Here is a 17,619-nt window from a genome sequence, read left to right as displayed (position 1 = left end):
TGCCCAGCAACTAGCGATGGTATCTCTGTCCCTCTCTCCCAGCCAATGGGAGCTGCGGGGGGCGGCACCTGCAGCAGACAGAGCCAGCAGCGTGGCTGCATTGGTCTCTCCTCTGCGGGCCACAGTGGGAAGGTTCTCGGGCTGCAGATGGCCCACATGCCGGAACTTTGAGACCCCTGGACTGGGGGAACAAGAGGAGTTCCTGGCTGGCTGCAGGAGCTGAAAGGGCCTGGATAGACAGTCTTCTAGCAGGGTCCACGAAGCAAGTGGTGCTCCTGGGTGGCTGCAAGGGCTAAATCAGATAGTTGCTGGCAGGGATCAGGGAAATGAGGGAATAGCTTCTGACTGGCTGCCAGGACTGACTACCGGGGAAATGGTCCAGGGAAATACAGTTAGTTAAAGGGACGTGGCACGTGGTTGGTACTTAGAGGGCCCCTAGGGTGGGAACCGGAGTACTGGGTGAGCCCGGGTCCCCACCCCCAACAAGGTGGTGTAGACAGGCCCGGGGAAGGGACTGTCTGTGAAACTGACCTCGGAAGGGGGCTGAACTCAGACTGACCCGGCTGGAGAACTGGGGTCAAAGGACTAAAGGGCAGGTGAAGAGCCCTCAGGAAGAAAGGCTTGGGGGTGCTGTTTCACCCCAAAGCAGGAATATTCACATGTAAGCTGGCCAACTAGGGTACTGAGGCCCTGTTGGTCAGACTGAGGACCAGAGCTTGGGGAAGACTACAGAGATGTTGGAGCCTGCGGAGGGCTACAGGACATTACTGAAGGTTTTGAGATAGGCCTGGTTGGACAGTGTACCCCAGAAGGGAGGGGCAGTGTAGGCAGTTTGGCCAGAGGACTGAGTGACTAAAGACCTGCCAAGAGATCCATCGGCTGGAGGGGGCGCTTGCGAGAGGTGGGTGGCGCCCTGCTGAAAAGAACTGAGAGATTGCGGTCACCATTGTCCAGAGACAGGGGGCACTAGCGAGAGGCAGATGCCGACCCCTTTACAGTGACATGGTAATTGCTTTGCAGGTTTCAGGTTTTATTGAGTTTAGGGAGCACAGAGAATGGCAGGCAGGAAACAAATGTTCAAAACTGATGAAGAGAACAATGATAAACATAACACTTAACATGACAAACTTGAGGATTATACATTCTTAGACTGAATACACAACAACAGCAGTGTGAAACTGGCTGATAGTTCTTAATGAAAGGACACAGTTTGAGATGGCTGCTATTTGTCACAGAGGGGAGATGACATAGGGGCAGCAGAAGGTGGGGATGGTGGCAAGGGGCGGCTATACTGTATAATGGGCACGGGGGCAGCAGAGGGTGAGGGATGGGGAAGGGATAGCTATACTGTATAATGGGCACTAGGGGGCAGCAGATGATGGGGGTGGGAAAGGGGCAGCTATACAGTATAATGGGCACTAGGGGCAGCAGAGGGTGGGGGCGGGGAAGGGGCGGCTATCCTGTGTAATGGGCACTAGGGGGCAGCAGATGATGGGGGTGGGAAAGGGGCAGCTAGACTGTATAATGGGCACTAGGGGGCAGCAGATGATGGGGGTGGGAAAGGGGCAGCTATACTGTATAATGGGCACGAGGGGGCAGCAGATGATGGGGGTGGGAAAGGGGCAGCTAGACTGTATAATGGGCACGAGGGGCAGCAGAGGGTGGGGGCGGGGAAGGGGCGGCTATACTGTATAATGGGCACTAGGGGGCAGCAGATGATGGGGGTGGAAAAGGGGCGGCTATACTGTATAATGGGCACGAGGGGCAGCAGAGGGTGGGGGCGGGGAAGGGGCGGCTATACTGTATAATGGGCACGAGGGGCAGCAGAGGGTGGGGGCGGGGAAGGGGCGGCTATACTGTATAATGGGCACTAGGGGGCAGCAGATGATGGGGGTGGAAAAGGGGCGGCTATACTGTATAATGGGCACGAGGGGCCGCAGAGGGTGGGGGCGGGGAAGGGGCGGCTATACTGTATAATGGGCACGAGGGGCAGCAGAGGGTGGGGGCGGGGAAGGGGCGGCTATCCTGTGTAATGGGCACTAGGGAGCAGCAGCGTGTGATCAGGACATTTCAGTCCAAGATCCCTGCATCAGAAGAGGCAGCACCAGAATCCAAGGGAATTGGGAGTCACCTCCTCATCTCCCCGTCAGATCTGGCTCTCTGCAAAATGCACGGGGTGCTCATGCTTGTCGCATGCGATGACGATCATCCTAGAGTCCCGGGCCGCCCGGTACTGGCAGTTGTCGAGGGGTTTACCTCCGTGCCAGGTGCAGGTGGTGATCTGGAATGGTCTGAGGCTCTGGCGCATGGCCTGCCTGGTTCTGGTTACATAGTTCCTGCCTCCATGGCTAGTGCAGATGGCTTTGATATCGTCGCTGTTCCCATGAATGAAGGTGTTTGTCTCCTTGCAGACTTTTGGCCCAGGATTTGGGTACCTCCTCCTGTCCTCCTTCATCATGTAGCGCATGCGGTTGTTGCAGTAGCGGTCGTCCCGACCCTTGGGCTTTGCATCAAAGTGCTGGAGGAGGAACCGGTCATACTGCTCCTGGCTGGCTGATGCTCCCAACAGCACCAGCGCAGCAGCTAGTAGCAGCAGCAGCATGGGGGTCACTTTCAGAGCCATGGCTCCAGCCAGATGGTCCTGAGGACACATTGAGAGATAAGAACTTCAGAGCGGCCATAGTCTATCTAGCCCAATATTCTGCCTCTGACAATGGCCCTTACCAGAGCTTCAGGTGGAGTGTACAAAACAGGGCAATTATGCAGTGATCCACCTGTGTTTTCCACTCCCGGCTTCTCACAGTCAGAGATTCAGGGACACCCAGAGCATGGGGTTGCATCCCTGACCATACTGGTTAAAAGTCACTGATGGGCCTATCCCCCATAAAATTATCCAGTTCTTTTTTGAACCTGTTTATATTCTTGGCCATCACGAAATCTCATGGCAACCAGTTCCACTGATTAATTATGCATTGTGTGAAAAAGTACTTTTTCTCGTTGGTACTAAACCTGCTGCCTATTAATTTCATCAGGTAACTCCTAGTTTTTGTACTGTGTGCCAGGGTAAATAACATTGCTCTGTTCACTTCTTCCACACCAGTCGTTATTTTATAGACCCTTATCATATCCCACCAAGTTGTCTCTTACACTGAATGGCCCTAATCTTTTTAGTCTCTCCTCATATAAAAGCTGTTCCACACCCTTGGTCATCTTTGTCGCCAGTCTCTAAACCTTCTACCGTCCCACTATGTCCTTTTTGAGATGGGGTGACCAGAACTGGACACAGTATTCAAGGCATGGGTGCACACTGGATTTATATAGCATCTTTTTGATGTTTTCTGTCTTATTTTCTGTCCTCCTCCTAATCGTTCCTAACATTCGGTTTGCCTTTTTGCTCACTGCAGTGCATTGAGCAGAAATGTTCAGAGAATTGTCAATGGACACTCCAAGATCTCTTTGGTGGTAACAGCTAATGTAGACTCCATCCTAGTTTATGTGTAAGTGGGATTATTTTTTCCCAGTGTGTATTACTTTGCATTTATCAACATTGAATTTCATTTGCCGTTTTGTTGCCCATTCACCCAGTTTGTGAGATCTCTTTGTAACTCCTCGCAGTCACGTTTGGACTTAACTATCTTGAGTAATTTTGTATCATCTGCAGACGTTCTCACCTCCCTGTTCATCCCCTTTTCCAGATCATTAATGAATATATTCAACAGCCCGGGTCCCAGTACAGATCCTTGGGAGATCCCACTGTTCATCTCTCTCTATTGTGAAAAATAACCATTTATTTCCACCCTTGGTTTCCTATATTTCAACCACTTACTGATCCATGAGAGTACCTTCCCTCTTATCCTATGGGTACTTAGTTTGCTTAAGAGCCTCTGGTGAGGGATCTTGTCAGAGGCTTTCTGAAAATCCAAGTACATCATATCAATTGGGTCACCCTTGTCCACATGCTTGTTGACCCCTGCACAGAATTCTAGTAGATTGGTGAGGCATGATTTCCCTTTACAAAACCTGTGTTGACTCTTCCCCAACAAATTGTGTTTATCTTTGTGTCTGATAATTCTGTTCTGTACTATAATTTCATCTAACTTGTCTGGTACTGAAGTTAGATTTACCAGCATGTAATTGCTAGGATCACCTCTGAAGCCTTTTTTAACAATCAGTATTACATTCACAACCTTCCAGTCATCTGCCCCAGAGGCTGATTAAAAAGGTTACATACTGCAGTTAGCAGTTCAGCCGTTTCATATCTGAGCTCCTTCAGAACTCTTGGGTGAATCCCATTTGCTCCTGGGGACCAATCACTGTTTAATTTATCAATTTGATCTAAAACCTCCTTTATTGACACCTCAATGGGGGATGGTACTTCAGATTTGTCACCCCAAACAAATAGCTCAGGTGTGGGGAAACTCCCTCACATCCTCTGTAGTGCAGATGGAGGAAAATAATTAATTTAGCTTCTCCGCAATGGCCTTGTCTTCCTTGAGTGCTCCTTGAGCACCTTGGTTGTCCAGACGCCCCACTGCCTGCCTGTCTGGCAGGCTTCCGGTTTCTGATGGCCCTAAAAAAATGTTGCTGGTAATTATTGTGTCACTTAACTTTTCTGTGCTTCTGCTTTCCCCTTCTGTGAAATGGGGCTGATGCTCTTAGTTCCAGCCTCACCTTAGTCCTTGAATGCCTCGCCCATTCCCACGGTATCAGGGCATTTTGCAATCTCCTAATCTAATACACCTGCAGTCTAGACTTTGGATTGAAAAGGAGACGTGGCATGTTTGTTTTATTTTATACAAAGCAGGAGTCCTTGACTCTGTTAGCCAAGCAGAGATCAGAAAGCTCTGCTGTTGACACAATTATTTTTGTTCTCTGCTCTTTCTAGGGAAACTATGACCCCTTATCTCTTCTCTTGGCAGGTAAATAGAGAAAAGATTGATTTTAAGCACTCTCTTTCGCTTTCCTTTCCTTCTGTGGTTGTTTCACCCTAGCCATATTTTAGACTGTAGGAGCAGGGAGGCGATTTGTATACTACTTTGGTGGGAGCGATACTGGCATACTGCAAATACGGCACCCGGTTCTGGGGTCCACCTTCTGGAAAGGATGTTGAAAAATGGGAGGAGGAGCAGAAAAGAGACACAACAATGATGTAAGGGCTGAAGAAAATGCCTGAGAGTGAGGGAATGAAAGAGCTTGATCTGTTAAAGTATCTAACAGCAGACTGAGAGGTGATGACAATGTATAGGGACCTTCACGGGGAGGAAACACCACTCAGTGTCTATTCAATCTAGCAGAGAATGGCAGAGAAAGAACCAAGGGCTGAAAGTTGAAGCCAGACAAATTGAATTTAGAAATAAGGTCCCAGATTTTAATGGTGAGGATGAGGAATCATTGGAACAAACGACCAAGGGGAGCAAACTCCACCTTCTCCATCTCTGGCTGGCTTCCAATCCAGATTAGACAGCTTTGTGGAAGGTGCTTTACCCAAACAAAAGTGATTGGGCTCAGTGCTGGGGTAACTGGGTGAAATTCTCTGGCCTGTGATATACAAGAGGTCAGGTTAGATTATTAAATGGCCCCTTCTGGCTTTAAAATCTAGGAATGGTTCTGGTGGGAGGCAATTCACTGAGGGTGGTTCAGAGTGTGAACACACCAGCTCTACAGGGCTTCTTGTGGAAATGGGTGAGGAAGGGATGCCTGAAGGTATCTGGTCTCAAATTTCCCCCGGGTTAGACAGTGGATCCCACCCCAAAACTAATCCCCAGAGAGATACCCCCACTCAGAACCACTTTGTAACCCCCTCTCAGGGTATGTTCCTGTCTCTCTCATAGCTGATCGCTAGAGGTTTATGAGGCTGTCAGATGGGGGACCTGAGCTGGGATTTTGAAAGGAGCCTTCCAGAGCTAGGTGGCCAAATCCCACAAGAGATCCCCTAACTCCCTTAGGCCCCTTTGCAGACCCCAGCCACAGTCCTCCAGCAGTAGCAGCTCATGCGCTTGGCATCAATGGATTCTAAATATCCCACAGGGACCCAGCTAGGGCTGGTCAGACGATCAGCCCAGCTTTGCACAGCATGGGAGGCTGAATGTCGCCCCTTGGCAATTGTGTCCTCTCATTTATTCTCCCTTTAAAGAGACACTAAAATGAGCAGACAGCTTGAGCTCTGAGCCTCCCTTTCTGCATGAACTGACCCAATCCCTCTCACCTGCTTTGTGTTTTGAAATTCTTCAGCTCACAGGTAAGATCTAAACTGGTGGAAACTCCTGCTCCAGTGCTCAGAGGAACCATAGTGGGGTCTGCCAAGCCCTTTGCTCCAATCTCTAGGTGACATATTCTTTCCTACAGGCAGGAGTCCTGAATCTCAACTCACCCCACTCTAACCCACTAGACCCTACTCCCATCCCAGACCTGGGGATAGAACCCAGGAGTCCTAATTAAAATGGATTCCACTCCAAAAACTAATTCCCTGGAGTGTGTATATGGGGCTGCTCTAACCACTAGACCCCACTCCTATTCCAGAGCTGGGGATAGAACCCAGGTGTCTTAACTCCCAGACTCCCCCCTCCTCTCCTCTGATTACTTGATTGTTTTCTCCTCCCAGAGCTGGGGCTAGACCCCAGGAACCCTAAGTCGCAGCCTCACTGTTCTAATTCACTGAACTCCCTTCTCATCCCAGAGCTAGGGAGAAAACCCACAAATCCCAGCCTCCCGCCCCCCAATATTTTAACCCCTAGACCCTCCCCCCTCCCACAGCTGGGCAGAGGACCCAAGTGCTCTGACACCCAGTTGTACCTGCCCTGATCACCTGACATTCTGCCCTCCCGCAGCTGATTAACTGAGCCATCTCCTCTGTCTACACCTGTGGGATCTCTGGCCTGAAGATTCAGATCAGCTTAAGAACTAACCGTGGTGTGGTCTCCTGGCCAAAGTCCCGGTTCCTCAGCTCCTGTACCCTTGGGGAATAGACGAGCTGGCTGCAGAGTGTGGCTGACGCTGTACCCCCCGTAGCTGTCAGTTATATAGAGCCCGTGGGGGGTGGGGGAGGGACTCCCAGGCTCAACTAACACTGCGGAATGGGCAGCGTTGTGCAACCAGTGCCAGTAATGTCAATGCACTGGGCCAGTGGCCCCGTGAAACAAACAGACCTTGGAACTGAAGCTGACCCTGTTTGTGTCCATTCAGGCCCATAGCTGGCGGGGAGCTCTCCCCAGCACAATGGGCTTAGCACAAGCCAACCACGCGCCTAAGACAGGACCAAGGGGGTCTGCCAACTTGTGATATCAACACAACATCCCCGGTCAGGAGAGAGAGGAATAGCTTTATCCTGTTTTGCTATTTGGAGGGGCTGAGCTATTCCAAGAGACCTAATGGAATGAGGTACCCAACTCCCATGGACCAGCCCCAGGGGCTAGGTTCACAAAGGGGCTTAGGTACCTAAAGGCCCCGAGAGCTAAAGGCTGACAAGGAGTTTGGCTCCTGTTGAGGCTCCCGACATCCATTGATTTCACTGGGAGTCAGCAGCCTCACTCCTTGGAGCGCTGCACCCCCAAGTGCCAGGATCAGGCCCCGCTGGCATTCACGAAACCCTGCTCAGCTGCCACCAAACCCTGTAGGTGCCTAAATCCCCTGGAGTCAGAGTGTAGGATGTGACATATCCCTGGGTGTCGACATCTATACGTGCGCACGGCTCCAGGCGTCCGGATGCCTCAGCCCCAGAGCGATGTCTGAACTGTGGTGGGAGACGTGTCCTCCGCTGTGCTCTTCTAGGGGGCGCAATCCCATGGGGCTCCTCTGGGGCCACCTAGCTCCACCCAAAAACATACCGGGTGATAGGCCCTAAGGGCAGCAGAGGGGGGGAAATGGGAATTGGCTGAGATCCGGGGTTCTGTGTAAGGCATTTGTTTGGAATGCTTCAGAGGGGTAGCCGTGTTAGTCTGGATCTGGAAAAGTGGCACCTAAAAGACTAACAGATGTATTGGAGCATGAGCTTTCGTGGGTGAATACCCACTTTGTCGGATGCATGACGAAGTGGGTATTCACCCACGAAAGCTCATGCTCCAATACGTCTGTTAGTCTATAAGGTGCCACATGACTCTTTGCCGCTTTGTTTGGAAGGGGACTTTTTGTGGTTCAAAGAAGAGCGTCTATGCGAATAGCTAAGGGGACTAAGGAGGTAACTGTCAGAGTTCAGCGAAGCTGCAACTGTGTTCCCCTTCCGCGGTTCAGCAAGGGCACCTCACTCTAGGCTCCCAGCTCCTCAGCCGTCATTTCTCTTGGCCAGAGACATGCGTTTCTCTCCTCCCGACTCGGGCTTTTCCAGGCTGCACAGTTCCCTGTCTACACTGTGATATCCCCAGCAAGCCAGACTGCCTAATGCCGTGCCTTCACTTTGCTTTCCAGGCTGCATCTGTGCTTTCCTTATGACACTGAGTCACCGGGGTGATGCTCTGGAACTACTCCATACGAAGCCAGTCAGGAAACTGGGGGAGCCTCCTCTCTCTGAGCATACTGTCACCTGGGTAAGAAGCTTATACAGCTTTGACCTTCCTGGGTCTGACCTTGGAGCATTCAGCATCCCCTGCCCCACCGTGTGCTTTCCGCAGCGAATCCACCTGGGTGGGGCTCCTGGGGAAGCCAGATGGCCCAGCACCCCAACTCCGCAGTCAGATGTGACTCTCAGCCAGCCGGTAAAACAGAAGGTTTATTAGACAACAGGAACACAGCGTAGAACAGAACTTGTTAGCACAGAAATCAGTGACTTTCAGCCAATTCCATCTTGGGGGGGAGGGGAGCCCAGAACCAGGGCTCTCATCCCCCTCCTGGGTCTCAGGTTACAAAGGGGCGGCCATAGCATCCATGCAGGCAGCTGGAGAAGCCCCTGCAAAAGTCACACACCCTTATTCCCACCATCTAGACATTGGTGCAATACACAGGGAAACTAAGGCACCCACAGCATCCATGCAAACGGTAAGACTCACATAGTGCGAATTTTCCCTGGTTATGTTGTATGTGAGCCTATGTCATATCTCTCCCTGTTTCGAGACCAAACTGAGCGGGGTCACTTTAGCCAGTGACCTGGGGAAGTTCAGGCCTCCCTCTCCAGGACAAAGCATCAGCTATAACATTTGCACTCTCCTTAACGTGGATCACCTCCATCTCATAATCCTGGAAGGACAGACTCCACCTCAGGAGCTTGGCGTTGGCCCCTCTCATCTGATGCAACCATGGCAGGGCGAGTGGTCCGGGTACACAGAGAAGTGCGGCCCAAATAGATCTGGCTGCAGTCTTTTAAGAGCCGACTCCATGGCCAGGCATTCCTTCTCTATGGCTGCAGAGCCCTGCTCCTCGGAAAGCAGCTTCATGCTCAGGTACATGATAGGGTATTTCTCACCCTTTGCATTGGCCTGGCTCGGCACTGCACCCAGTCCTGTGTCTGGAGCATCGGTGAACACCATAAAGGGCTTGTCAAAGTCTGGATTTCCCCGCACTGGGCCCTTGACCAGATTCTCCTTCAGCATGCAGAGAGCCCTCTGGCACTGCCCTGTCCAGACCAGCTTGTCCGGCTTACCCTTCCTGCATAGCTCAGTGATGTGAGCTGACACAGAGCTAAAATGGGGCACAAACCTCCCATAGTGCCCCCCATCCCAATAAAGGCCTGGGCTTGTTTTCTTCATCTGGGGAGCAGGCCAGTCTCTGATGCCCCCACCTTGGCTGGCTCTGGCTTTAGGCAGCTGCTCCCCACCTTGTGGCACAGGTACGTCACTTCTGCCATCCCCACCTTGCACGTCCCAGCTTCTACAGTCAGCCCTGCATCCTGGAGGTGACTCAGCCCCCTCTTCACCTGGGACACATGGTCCTCCCAGGTCGGGCTAATGGCACAAATATCATCAATGTCTGCTAGGGTACAATTCTCCATCCCTCTCAGTAACTGATCCCCCTGGTGCTGGCAGGTGACCAGCGCCTCCTTGAGGCTGAAAGGTAGAACCAGGGATTTGTACAGCCCCACGGGGTGACAAAAGCAGGTTTCAAACTGGCATCTGGGGCTTCTCTGACTAGGGGTCCTAAAAGGTAGCAGCCAGTCAGGCAGCGGCACAGACAGCTGCAGCGGCACAGGAGCCAGCAAACAGAGCTGTAAACAGGGGAGTTTGAGTGGGAGTTTGTCTTGTGGTGCTTGTTTTTTGCTGTGGGGGGTGGTGTTTTGGTGTGGTTTGTTTCCCAGATTAACAGGGTTTAGGTGGGAAGGCTATGACAGATACAGAGGTAGCAGTGGGAGTGACCCATGTAGTGGAAGACAAAATGAAGATGACTGGATGTGGAAGCTGCGGTATGTCCATGATCCTGGAGGGGGCACCTGGAAAGAGTTTTGTCTGTATGAAATGCCCTCTGATAGAGCTGATGGAGGAAAAGATCTGAGGTTTGGAGATGCAGGTGAAAAGTCTGGTAGAGTTTAGGAAGGGGTTTGAGCAGATTATGGAGCAAAGACATGAGGTATCTGAAGGGAAAAGCTCAGACTTGCAGATGGAATGAGGGCTGGGGAATTCTGAGGGGAGACTGGGTGAGGAAAGTGATCAGTGGAAGCATGTGACTAAGAGAACCAGGCAGAGGAAAAGACGGGCTAGTGAAGGAGAAACAGAGCTTAAGAATAGGTATGCAGAGTTGCAAAATGAAGAAGGAGCTCAGCAGGTAGTCACTGAAGGTGGAAGGGCAAGGAAGAAGAGAAGAGCGGCTAGTCCTATAGGAAAAGAGGAAGAGTCAATGGAGATTACACCGAATATGAGCCCCAGGAGGATACAGGATGTGTTAAAGAGGATTACAAGGGAGAATAGGAATGGAAAGAACTTGCAGCCAGAGGGAACAGGGGATAGACTGGAGAATAGCACCGTCACTAGGAAAAGACAGGTCTATGTGATTGGGGACTCTTTACTGAGAAGAATAGATAGGCCTGTAACCAGAGCTTATCCGGAGAATAGGAGGGTGTGCTGTCTTCCAGGTGCTAAGATACGGGATGTAGACCTGAGGTTGAAAAGGATTCTAAAGGGAGCGGGAAAGAATCCCCTAATTATCCTTCATGTGGGAACAAATGATACGGCTAGATTCTCGCTGGAAAGTATTAAGGGAGACTATGCTAGGCTGGGGAAGACGCTTAAGGAAATTGAGGCTCAGGTGATCTTTAGTGGGATTCTGCCTGTTCCTAGAGAAGGGCAGCAAAGGTGTGACAAGATTATGACTATCAACAGATGGCTTAGGCAGTGGTGCTATAAGGAGGGCTTTGGGATGTATGGCCACTGGGAGGCATTCATGGACAGAGGACAGTTCTCTCGGGATGGACTTCATCTGAGTAGGGAAGGAAATGGACTTCTAGGATGGAGGCTGGCACAACTGATTAAGAGAGCTTTAAACTAGGAATTAGGGGGAGATGGTTGGGAGATGTCCAGGTAATCTCCACGCCAGAATTTAGCATTGAGAGGGAAGAAAATGAAGTAAGAGTGGATACAGCCGTGGGTAGGAGGAAGGGCAGTGTGGATACCAGTCTAATAGGTTATACTGGCTGTAGAATGACCGTGCCTAATAGGTACAGAATGTGAGTGAGGCCAAACAGCAAAAATTAAGATGTTTGTACACCAATGCGAGGAACCTAGGTAACAAAATGGAGGAACTAGAGCTACTGGTGCAGGAAGTGAAACCAGATATTCTAGGGATAACAGAAACATGGTGGAATAGTCGTCATGACTGGGCTGCAGGTATTGAAGGGTATGTGCTGTTTAGGAAAGACCGAAATAAAGGTAAAGGTGGTGGAGTAGCATTGTATATCAATGATGAGATAGAATGTAAAGAAATAAGAAGCGATGAAATGGATATGACTGAGTCCGTCTGGGCAAAAATTAAATTGGGGAAGAAAACTGTTAGAGCCTCCCCTGGGATAGTGCTTGGGGTGTGCTATAGACCGCCGGGATCTAATTTGGATATGGATAGAGTCCTTTTTAATGTTTTTAATAAAGTAAATACTAATGGAAACTGTGTGATCATGGGAGACTTTAACCTCCCAGACATAGACTGGAGGACGAGTGCTAGTAATAACAATAGGGCTCAGATTTTCCTAGATGCGATAGCTGATGGATTCCTTCAGCAAGTAGTTGCTGAACCGACTAGAGGGGATGCCATTTTGGATTTGGTCTTGGTGAGTAGTGAGGACCTCATAGAAGAAATGGTTGTAGGGGATAATCTTGGCTCAAGTGATCATGAGCTAATTCAGTTCAAACTGAACGGAAGGATTAATAAAAATAAATCTGCAGCTAGGGTTTTTGATTTCAAAAAGGCTGACTTTCAAAATTAAGGAAATTAGTTAGGGAAGTGGATTGGACTGAAGAATTTATGGATCTAAAGGTAGAGGAGGCCTGGGATTATTTTAAATCAAAGCTGCAGAAGCTATCGGAAGCCTGCATCCCAAGTAAAGGGAAAAAAATCATAGGCAGGAGTTGTAGACCAAGCTGGATGAGCAAGCATCTCAGAGAGGTGATTAAGAAAAAGCAGAAAGCATATAGGGAGTGGAAGAAGGGAGGGATCAGCAAGGAAAGCTACCTTATTGAGGTCAGAACATGTAGGGATAAAGTGAGACAGGCTAAAAGTCAAGTAGAGTTGGACCTTGCAAAGGGAATTAAAACCAATAGTAAAAGGTTCTATAGTCATATAAATAAGAAGAAAACAAAGAAAGAAGAAGTGGGACCACTAAACACTGAGGATGGAGTGGAGGTCAACGATAATCTAGGCATGGCCTAATATCTAAACAAATACTTTGCCTCAGTCTTTAATAAGACTAAAGAGGATCTTAGGGATAATGGTAGCATGACAAATGGGAATGAGGATATGGAGGTAGACATCACCATATTTGAGGTTGAAGTGAAACTCAAACAGCTTAATGGGACTAAATCAGGGAGCCCAAATAATCTTCATCCAAGAATATTAAAGGAATTGGCACAAGAAATTGCAAGCCCATTAGCAAGAATTTTTAATGAATCTGTTGTACCGTATGATTGGATAATTGCTAACATAGTTCCTATTTTTAAGAAAGGGAAAAAAGGTGATCTGGGTAATTATAGGCCTGTTAGTTTGACATCTGTAGTATGCAAGGTCTTGGAAAAAATTTAGAAGGAGAAGGTAGTTAAGGACATTGAAGTCAATGGTAAATGGGACAAAATACAACATGGTTTTGCAAAAGGTAGATCGTGCCAAACCAACCTGATCTCCTTCTTTGAGAAAGTAACAGATTTTTTAGACGAAGGAAACACAGTGGATCTAATTTACCTGGATTTTAGTAAGGCATTTGATACCGTGCCACATGGAAAATTATTAGTTAAATTGGATAAGATGGGGGTCAATAGGAAAATTGAAAGGTGGATAAGGAATTGGTTAAAGGGGAGACTACAACGGGTCCTACTGAAAGGTGAACTGTCAGGCTGGAGGGAGGTTACCAGTGGAGTTCCTCAAGGATCAGTTTTGGGACCAATCTTATTTAATCTTTTTATTACTGACCTTGGCACAAAAAGTGGAAGTGTGCTAATAAAGTTTGTGGATGATACAAAGCTGGGAGGTATTGCCAATTTAGAGAAGGACAGGGATACCCTACAGGAGGATCTGGATGACCTTGTAAACTGGAGTAATAGTAATCGGATGAAATTTAATAGTGAGAAGTGTAAGGTCATGCATTTAGGGATTAATAACAAGACTTTTAGTTATAAGCTAGGGACGCATCTATTAGAAGTAACGGAGGAGGAAAAGGACGTTGGAGTATTGGTTGATCATAGGATGACTATGAGCCGCCAATGTGATATGGCCATGAAAAAAGCTAATGCAGTCTTGGGATGCATCAGGAGAGGTATTTCCAGTAGGGATAAAGAGGTTTTAGTACCGTTATACAAGGCACTGGTGAGACCTCACCTGGAATACTGTGTGCAGTTCTGGTCTCCCATGTTTAAGAAGGATGAATTCAAACTGGAACAGGTACAGAGAAGGGCTACTAGGATGATCCGAGGAATGGAAAACTTGTCTTATGAAAGGAGACTCAGGGAGCTTGGCTTGTTTAGCCTAACTAAAAGAAGGTTGAGGGGAGATATGATTGCTCTCCATAACTATATCCGAGGGATAAATACCAGAGAGGGAGAGGAATTATTTAAGCTCAGTACCAATGTGGACACAAGAACAAATGGATATGAACTGGCCACTAGGAAATTTAGACTAGAAATTAGATGAAGGTTTTTAACCATCAGAGGAGTGAAGTTTTGGAATAGCCTTCCAAGGGAAGCAGTGGGGGCAAAAGATCTATCTGGCTTTAAGATTAAACTCGATAAGTTTATGGAGGAGATGGAATGATGGGATAACATGGTTTTGCTAATTAAATATTCATAAATGGGCCCAATGGCCTGTGATGGGCTATTAGATGGGGTGAGATCCGAGTTACCCAGGAAAGAATTTTCTGTAGTATCTGGCTGATGAATCTTGCCCATATGCTTAGGGTTTAGCTGATCGCCATATTTGGGGTCGGGAAGGAATTTTCCTCCAGGGCAGATTGGAAGAGGCCCTGGAGGTTTTTTGCCTTCCTCTGTAGCATGGGGCACGGGTCACTTGCTGGAGGATTCTCTGCTCCTTGAAGTCTTTAAACTACGATTTGAGGACTTCAATAGTACAGATATAGGTGTGAGGTGTTTTTTTTTTTTTTTTTTTTTTGAAGGAGTGGTGGGTGAAATTCTGTGGCCTGCGTTGTGCAGGAGGTCACACTAGATGATCATAATGGTCCCTTCTGACCTAAATATCTATGAATCTATGAATCTGGATCCAAAGGCACCTGCCAGAAGCCTTCAGTGAGATCCCTGGTCATGGGGTACTGAGTCCCCCCAACTTGTCTTGGATCTCGTCAGGCCTAGGTATGGGTGGGCACCAGACATGGTGTTGGCATAGAGCTTCTGATAGGCCACACAGAACCGGATCAACCCGTCTTTCCTGGGGATCAGCACCATAGGAGAGGCCATGGGGCTGGTGGATGGCTGGATCACCCCTAAAGCCAGCATGTCTCTGACCTCTCCCTCCAGGGCTGGGCTGTGTTCCTAGTTTCTCTGAATGGGGAACACTTGATGGGAGGGCTGGCTCCTGTCTCCATCCAGTGGTCAGCTCAGTTAGTGAGCCCAGGCCGGTTGGAAAACACCTGTTGGTACGAACGCAGCGTCTCTCTGATCTCTGCCTGCTGGGCAGGGGTTAGCTGGTCAGAGAGGGGAACTGATTCCAGCAAGGGGCTGGCTCCTGTCTCAGGGAAGAGACCCACAAGGGGATCTTCCCCCTTCTCTGACTGGCCGCACACGGCCAGTACCAGCCTCTCCCTGTCACAGTACGGCTCCATCATGTTGACCTGGTCCCCTCGGTGGCTGTGAACCTGGTTGGGCAGTTCCACCACATCGTTCTCATTCAGCTGCTTGATGACCTTGAAGGGCCCGTCCCAGGCAGCTTGCAGTTTATTCTTTCTTACCGGGATGAGAACCCTCACCTGGTCCTCGGCCCCATAGGCTGAGTGGTCGTACCAGACCTTCTGCCTCCCTTGGGCCCTGGCTAGGTTCTCCCTGGCCGGACCCATGAACTCAGCAACCTTTTCCTGAAAAGTCAGTACATACTCCACCACTGATTCTCCATCGGGGGAGGCCTTCCCCTCCCATCCGTCCCTCCCCAGTCCAGGGCCACCTTCTGAAAAGTCAGATGACCATGACAGGTGGGTGTCTCAAGGCTGCTTTACCCTTGTCCCGGGCCTTTTGCACCTCTGAACAAGGCAGCCCTGGTTGGCAGCTGTCCCACCCTGGCTGTGGTTCCCCATGCTCAGCTGGGGTCTCTGATCCTCCTGGGCTCAGCTTTGCTACTGCTGTCCCAGTGAGGGCAGGCACCGAGCCCACTGCTTTCCTCACAGCATCAGAGCCAGCATGAGCCACCTCCTCCCTGTGCAGTGGGGTGGGAAGTATCTCGCTGTCAGCTCCAGGGCTCTGGTTACAGACAGGCAGGTATCTGGAGCATAGCAGCTCCTCTCCCTGCCAGCCAGGTCATTTGCATTTTCACTGACTGCTTCAGTCTCAGTTGATTGGTTCCCTTGATTCAAATTCAAATCCTCTGCTGTTACAGGAGCAGGGCCTGGAGCTGTCCCAAAGAGACACAGTCATTCCCCAACAGGAGGTCACAGCTGATATCTTGGAGAACCCCAACTACCAGCCAGCATGACCCCTCCTGTGTCTGCACAGGGATCTGGGCCATAGGCAAGGTGAGGGGCTTCATCCCTTGGACCTTCACCCAGGTCACACAGCCCCTCAGCATCTGGGGAGGCTGCACCACCTGGGGCCTGACAACAGTTCAGCATCCGCTTCCACACCATGTGCTTCCCGCAGTGAATCTGCCTGGGCCGGGCTCCTGGGGAAGTCAGAGGGCTCTGCACCCCAACTCCGCAGTTAGACTTGACTCTCGGCTCTGGTCTCCCCCTGCACCCCAAGCCAGCTGAGACTGACTTGCTTCTAGCTGCCTGGCCCCTGCCCTGCCCGTTGCTCCTACTCCGGCCTTTGTCTTGCTTCCCAGGGCAAGAGTCACTTGGTCGCATCCACCTCCTGGGTCTCAGGTTACGAAGGGGCAGCCATAGTATCCTTGCAGGCAGCTGGAAAAGCCGCCGCAAAAGTCACACCCCCTTATTCCCACCACCTAGACATTGGTGCATTACAGAGAGGGAAACTGAGGCACACACAGCATTCATGCAAAACAGCAAGATTCACATAGGCTCACATACAACATAACACTTTGTTACACCTTAATTGCACAATTACAGTACTTGCCACAGTTATGAGTTACCACACAGCTCTTTCTAAGCTCTCCAGGTGAAAACACGACAGAGAAAACATAGTGAAAACAATAATAGAACCATTCATGCTAAATAGCTTAACAGAGGCCACCCCAGTTCCAGCTTCTGGCTCTGGTAGGTGTCGGTCCTTCAAACCCACAACTGTTTTTTCCCCATGGTTATAGATTCATGACTCTCAGATTCAGAACCAAGAACAGTTCAGTCTTTCCTTTATATGCTTGGGCCTTTGATCTTGGCCTCATGTATCAGGTGATCAGCAGACAATGGCCCACACCTCTACAAATGGCTGGGTGGGTTTCTGCATAACCAGATGTGGGGATGTTGCATTCACCTCTCCCTAGAAATCCCCCAGGAAAACCACTTAACCCTTGTTCCAAAAGCCCATTCTTGTCTGGCACATTGCTCAGTTTAGGCCTTTGAACCCTCAGGTCTCACGTCTGTCCCCTTTCCCCTTCAAGAGGTTCCATAAAATCCGCGCCCCCCCCCCCCCTCGCCCGCGTAACCGATAAACCAGTCATTGAATAGAATGGACCCTGAAGGTGCTTAGACAATGTAACAAGGTCTCTGAAGGGTACAGCTGGAAATTACCATCTTTGTCACTGCTTGCCCTAAAAAAGTGACTGCACTGGGCTCTGCTTTCCCCCTCATTCATATGGGAGGTGTCATAAATATAAAGGGAAAGGTAACCACTTTTCTGTATACAGTGCTATAAAATCCCTCCTGGCCAGAGGCAAAATCCTATTACC

The 17,619-nt window shown here is 49.7% G+C and overlaps 2 protein-coding genes across 2 annotated transcripts in view; one reads left to right on the top strand and one right to left on the bottom strand.

The window, feature by feature from the left end:
- The window catches only part of LOC102937210 (ribonuclease pancreatic), a 391,285-nt gene that overhangs the window by 43,191 nt on the left and 330,475 nt on the right, over positions 1 to 17,619 (top strand). The window lies entirely within an intron of this gene.
- Positions 2,010 to 6,986, bottom strand: LOC102930967 (angiogenin-2). Its single transcript, XM_007070463.3, has 2 exons — positions 6,906 to 6,986; positions 2,010 to 2,641 (listed from the first exon to the last, which is right to left on the bottom strand). The coding sequence occupies exon 2, from the start codon at positions 2,621 to 2,623 to the stop codon at positions 2,147 to 2,149; it is 477 nt and encodes a 158-aa protein (XP_007070525.1). The 5' UTR covers positions 2,624 to 2,641; positions 6,906 to 6,986; the 3' UTR covers positions 2,010 to 2,146.

This window comes from Chelonia mydas, chromosome 13, assembly GCF_015237465.2.
Source record: "Chelonia mydas isolate rCheMyd1 chromosome 13, rCheMyd1.pri.v2, whole genome shotgun sequence".
In the NCBI taxonomy this organism is placed as follows: domain Eukaryota; kingdom Metazoa; phylum Chordata; order Testudines; family Cheloniidae; genus Chelonia; species Chelonia mydas.
The sequence above is the reverse complement of the archived record's forward strand: the minus strand, read 5'-3'. Positions and strand labels throughout refer to the sequence as shown.

Coding starts and splice junctions, on each gene's coding strand:
- LOC102930967 (XM_007070463.3), bottom strand. CDS start 2,623: ATGGCTCTGAAAGTGACCCCCATGCTGCTGCTGCTACTAGCTGCTGCG.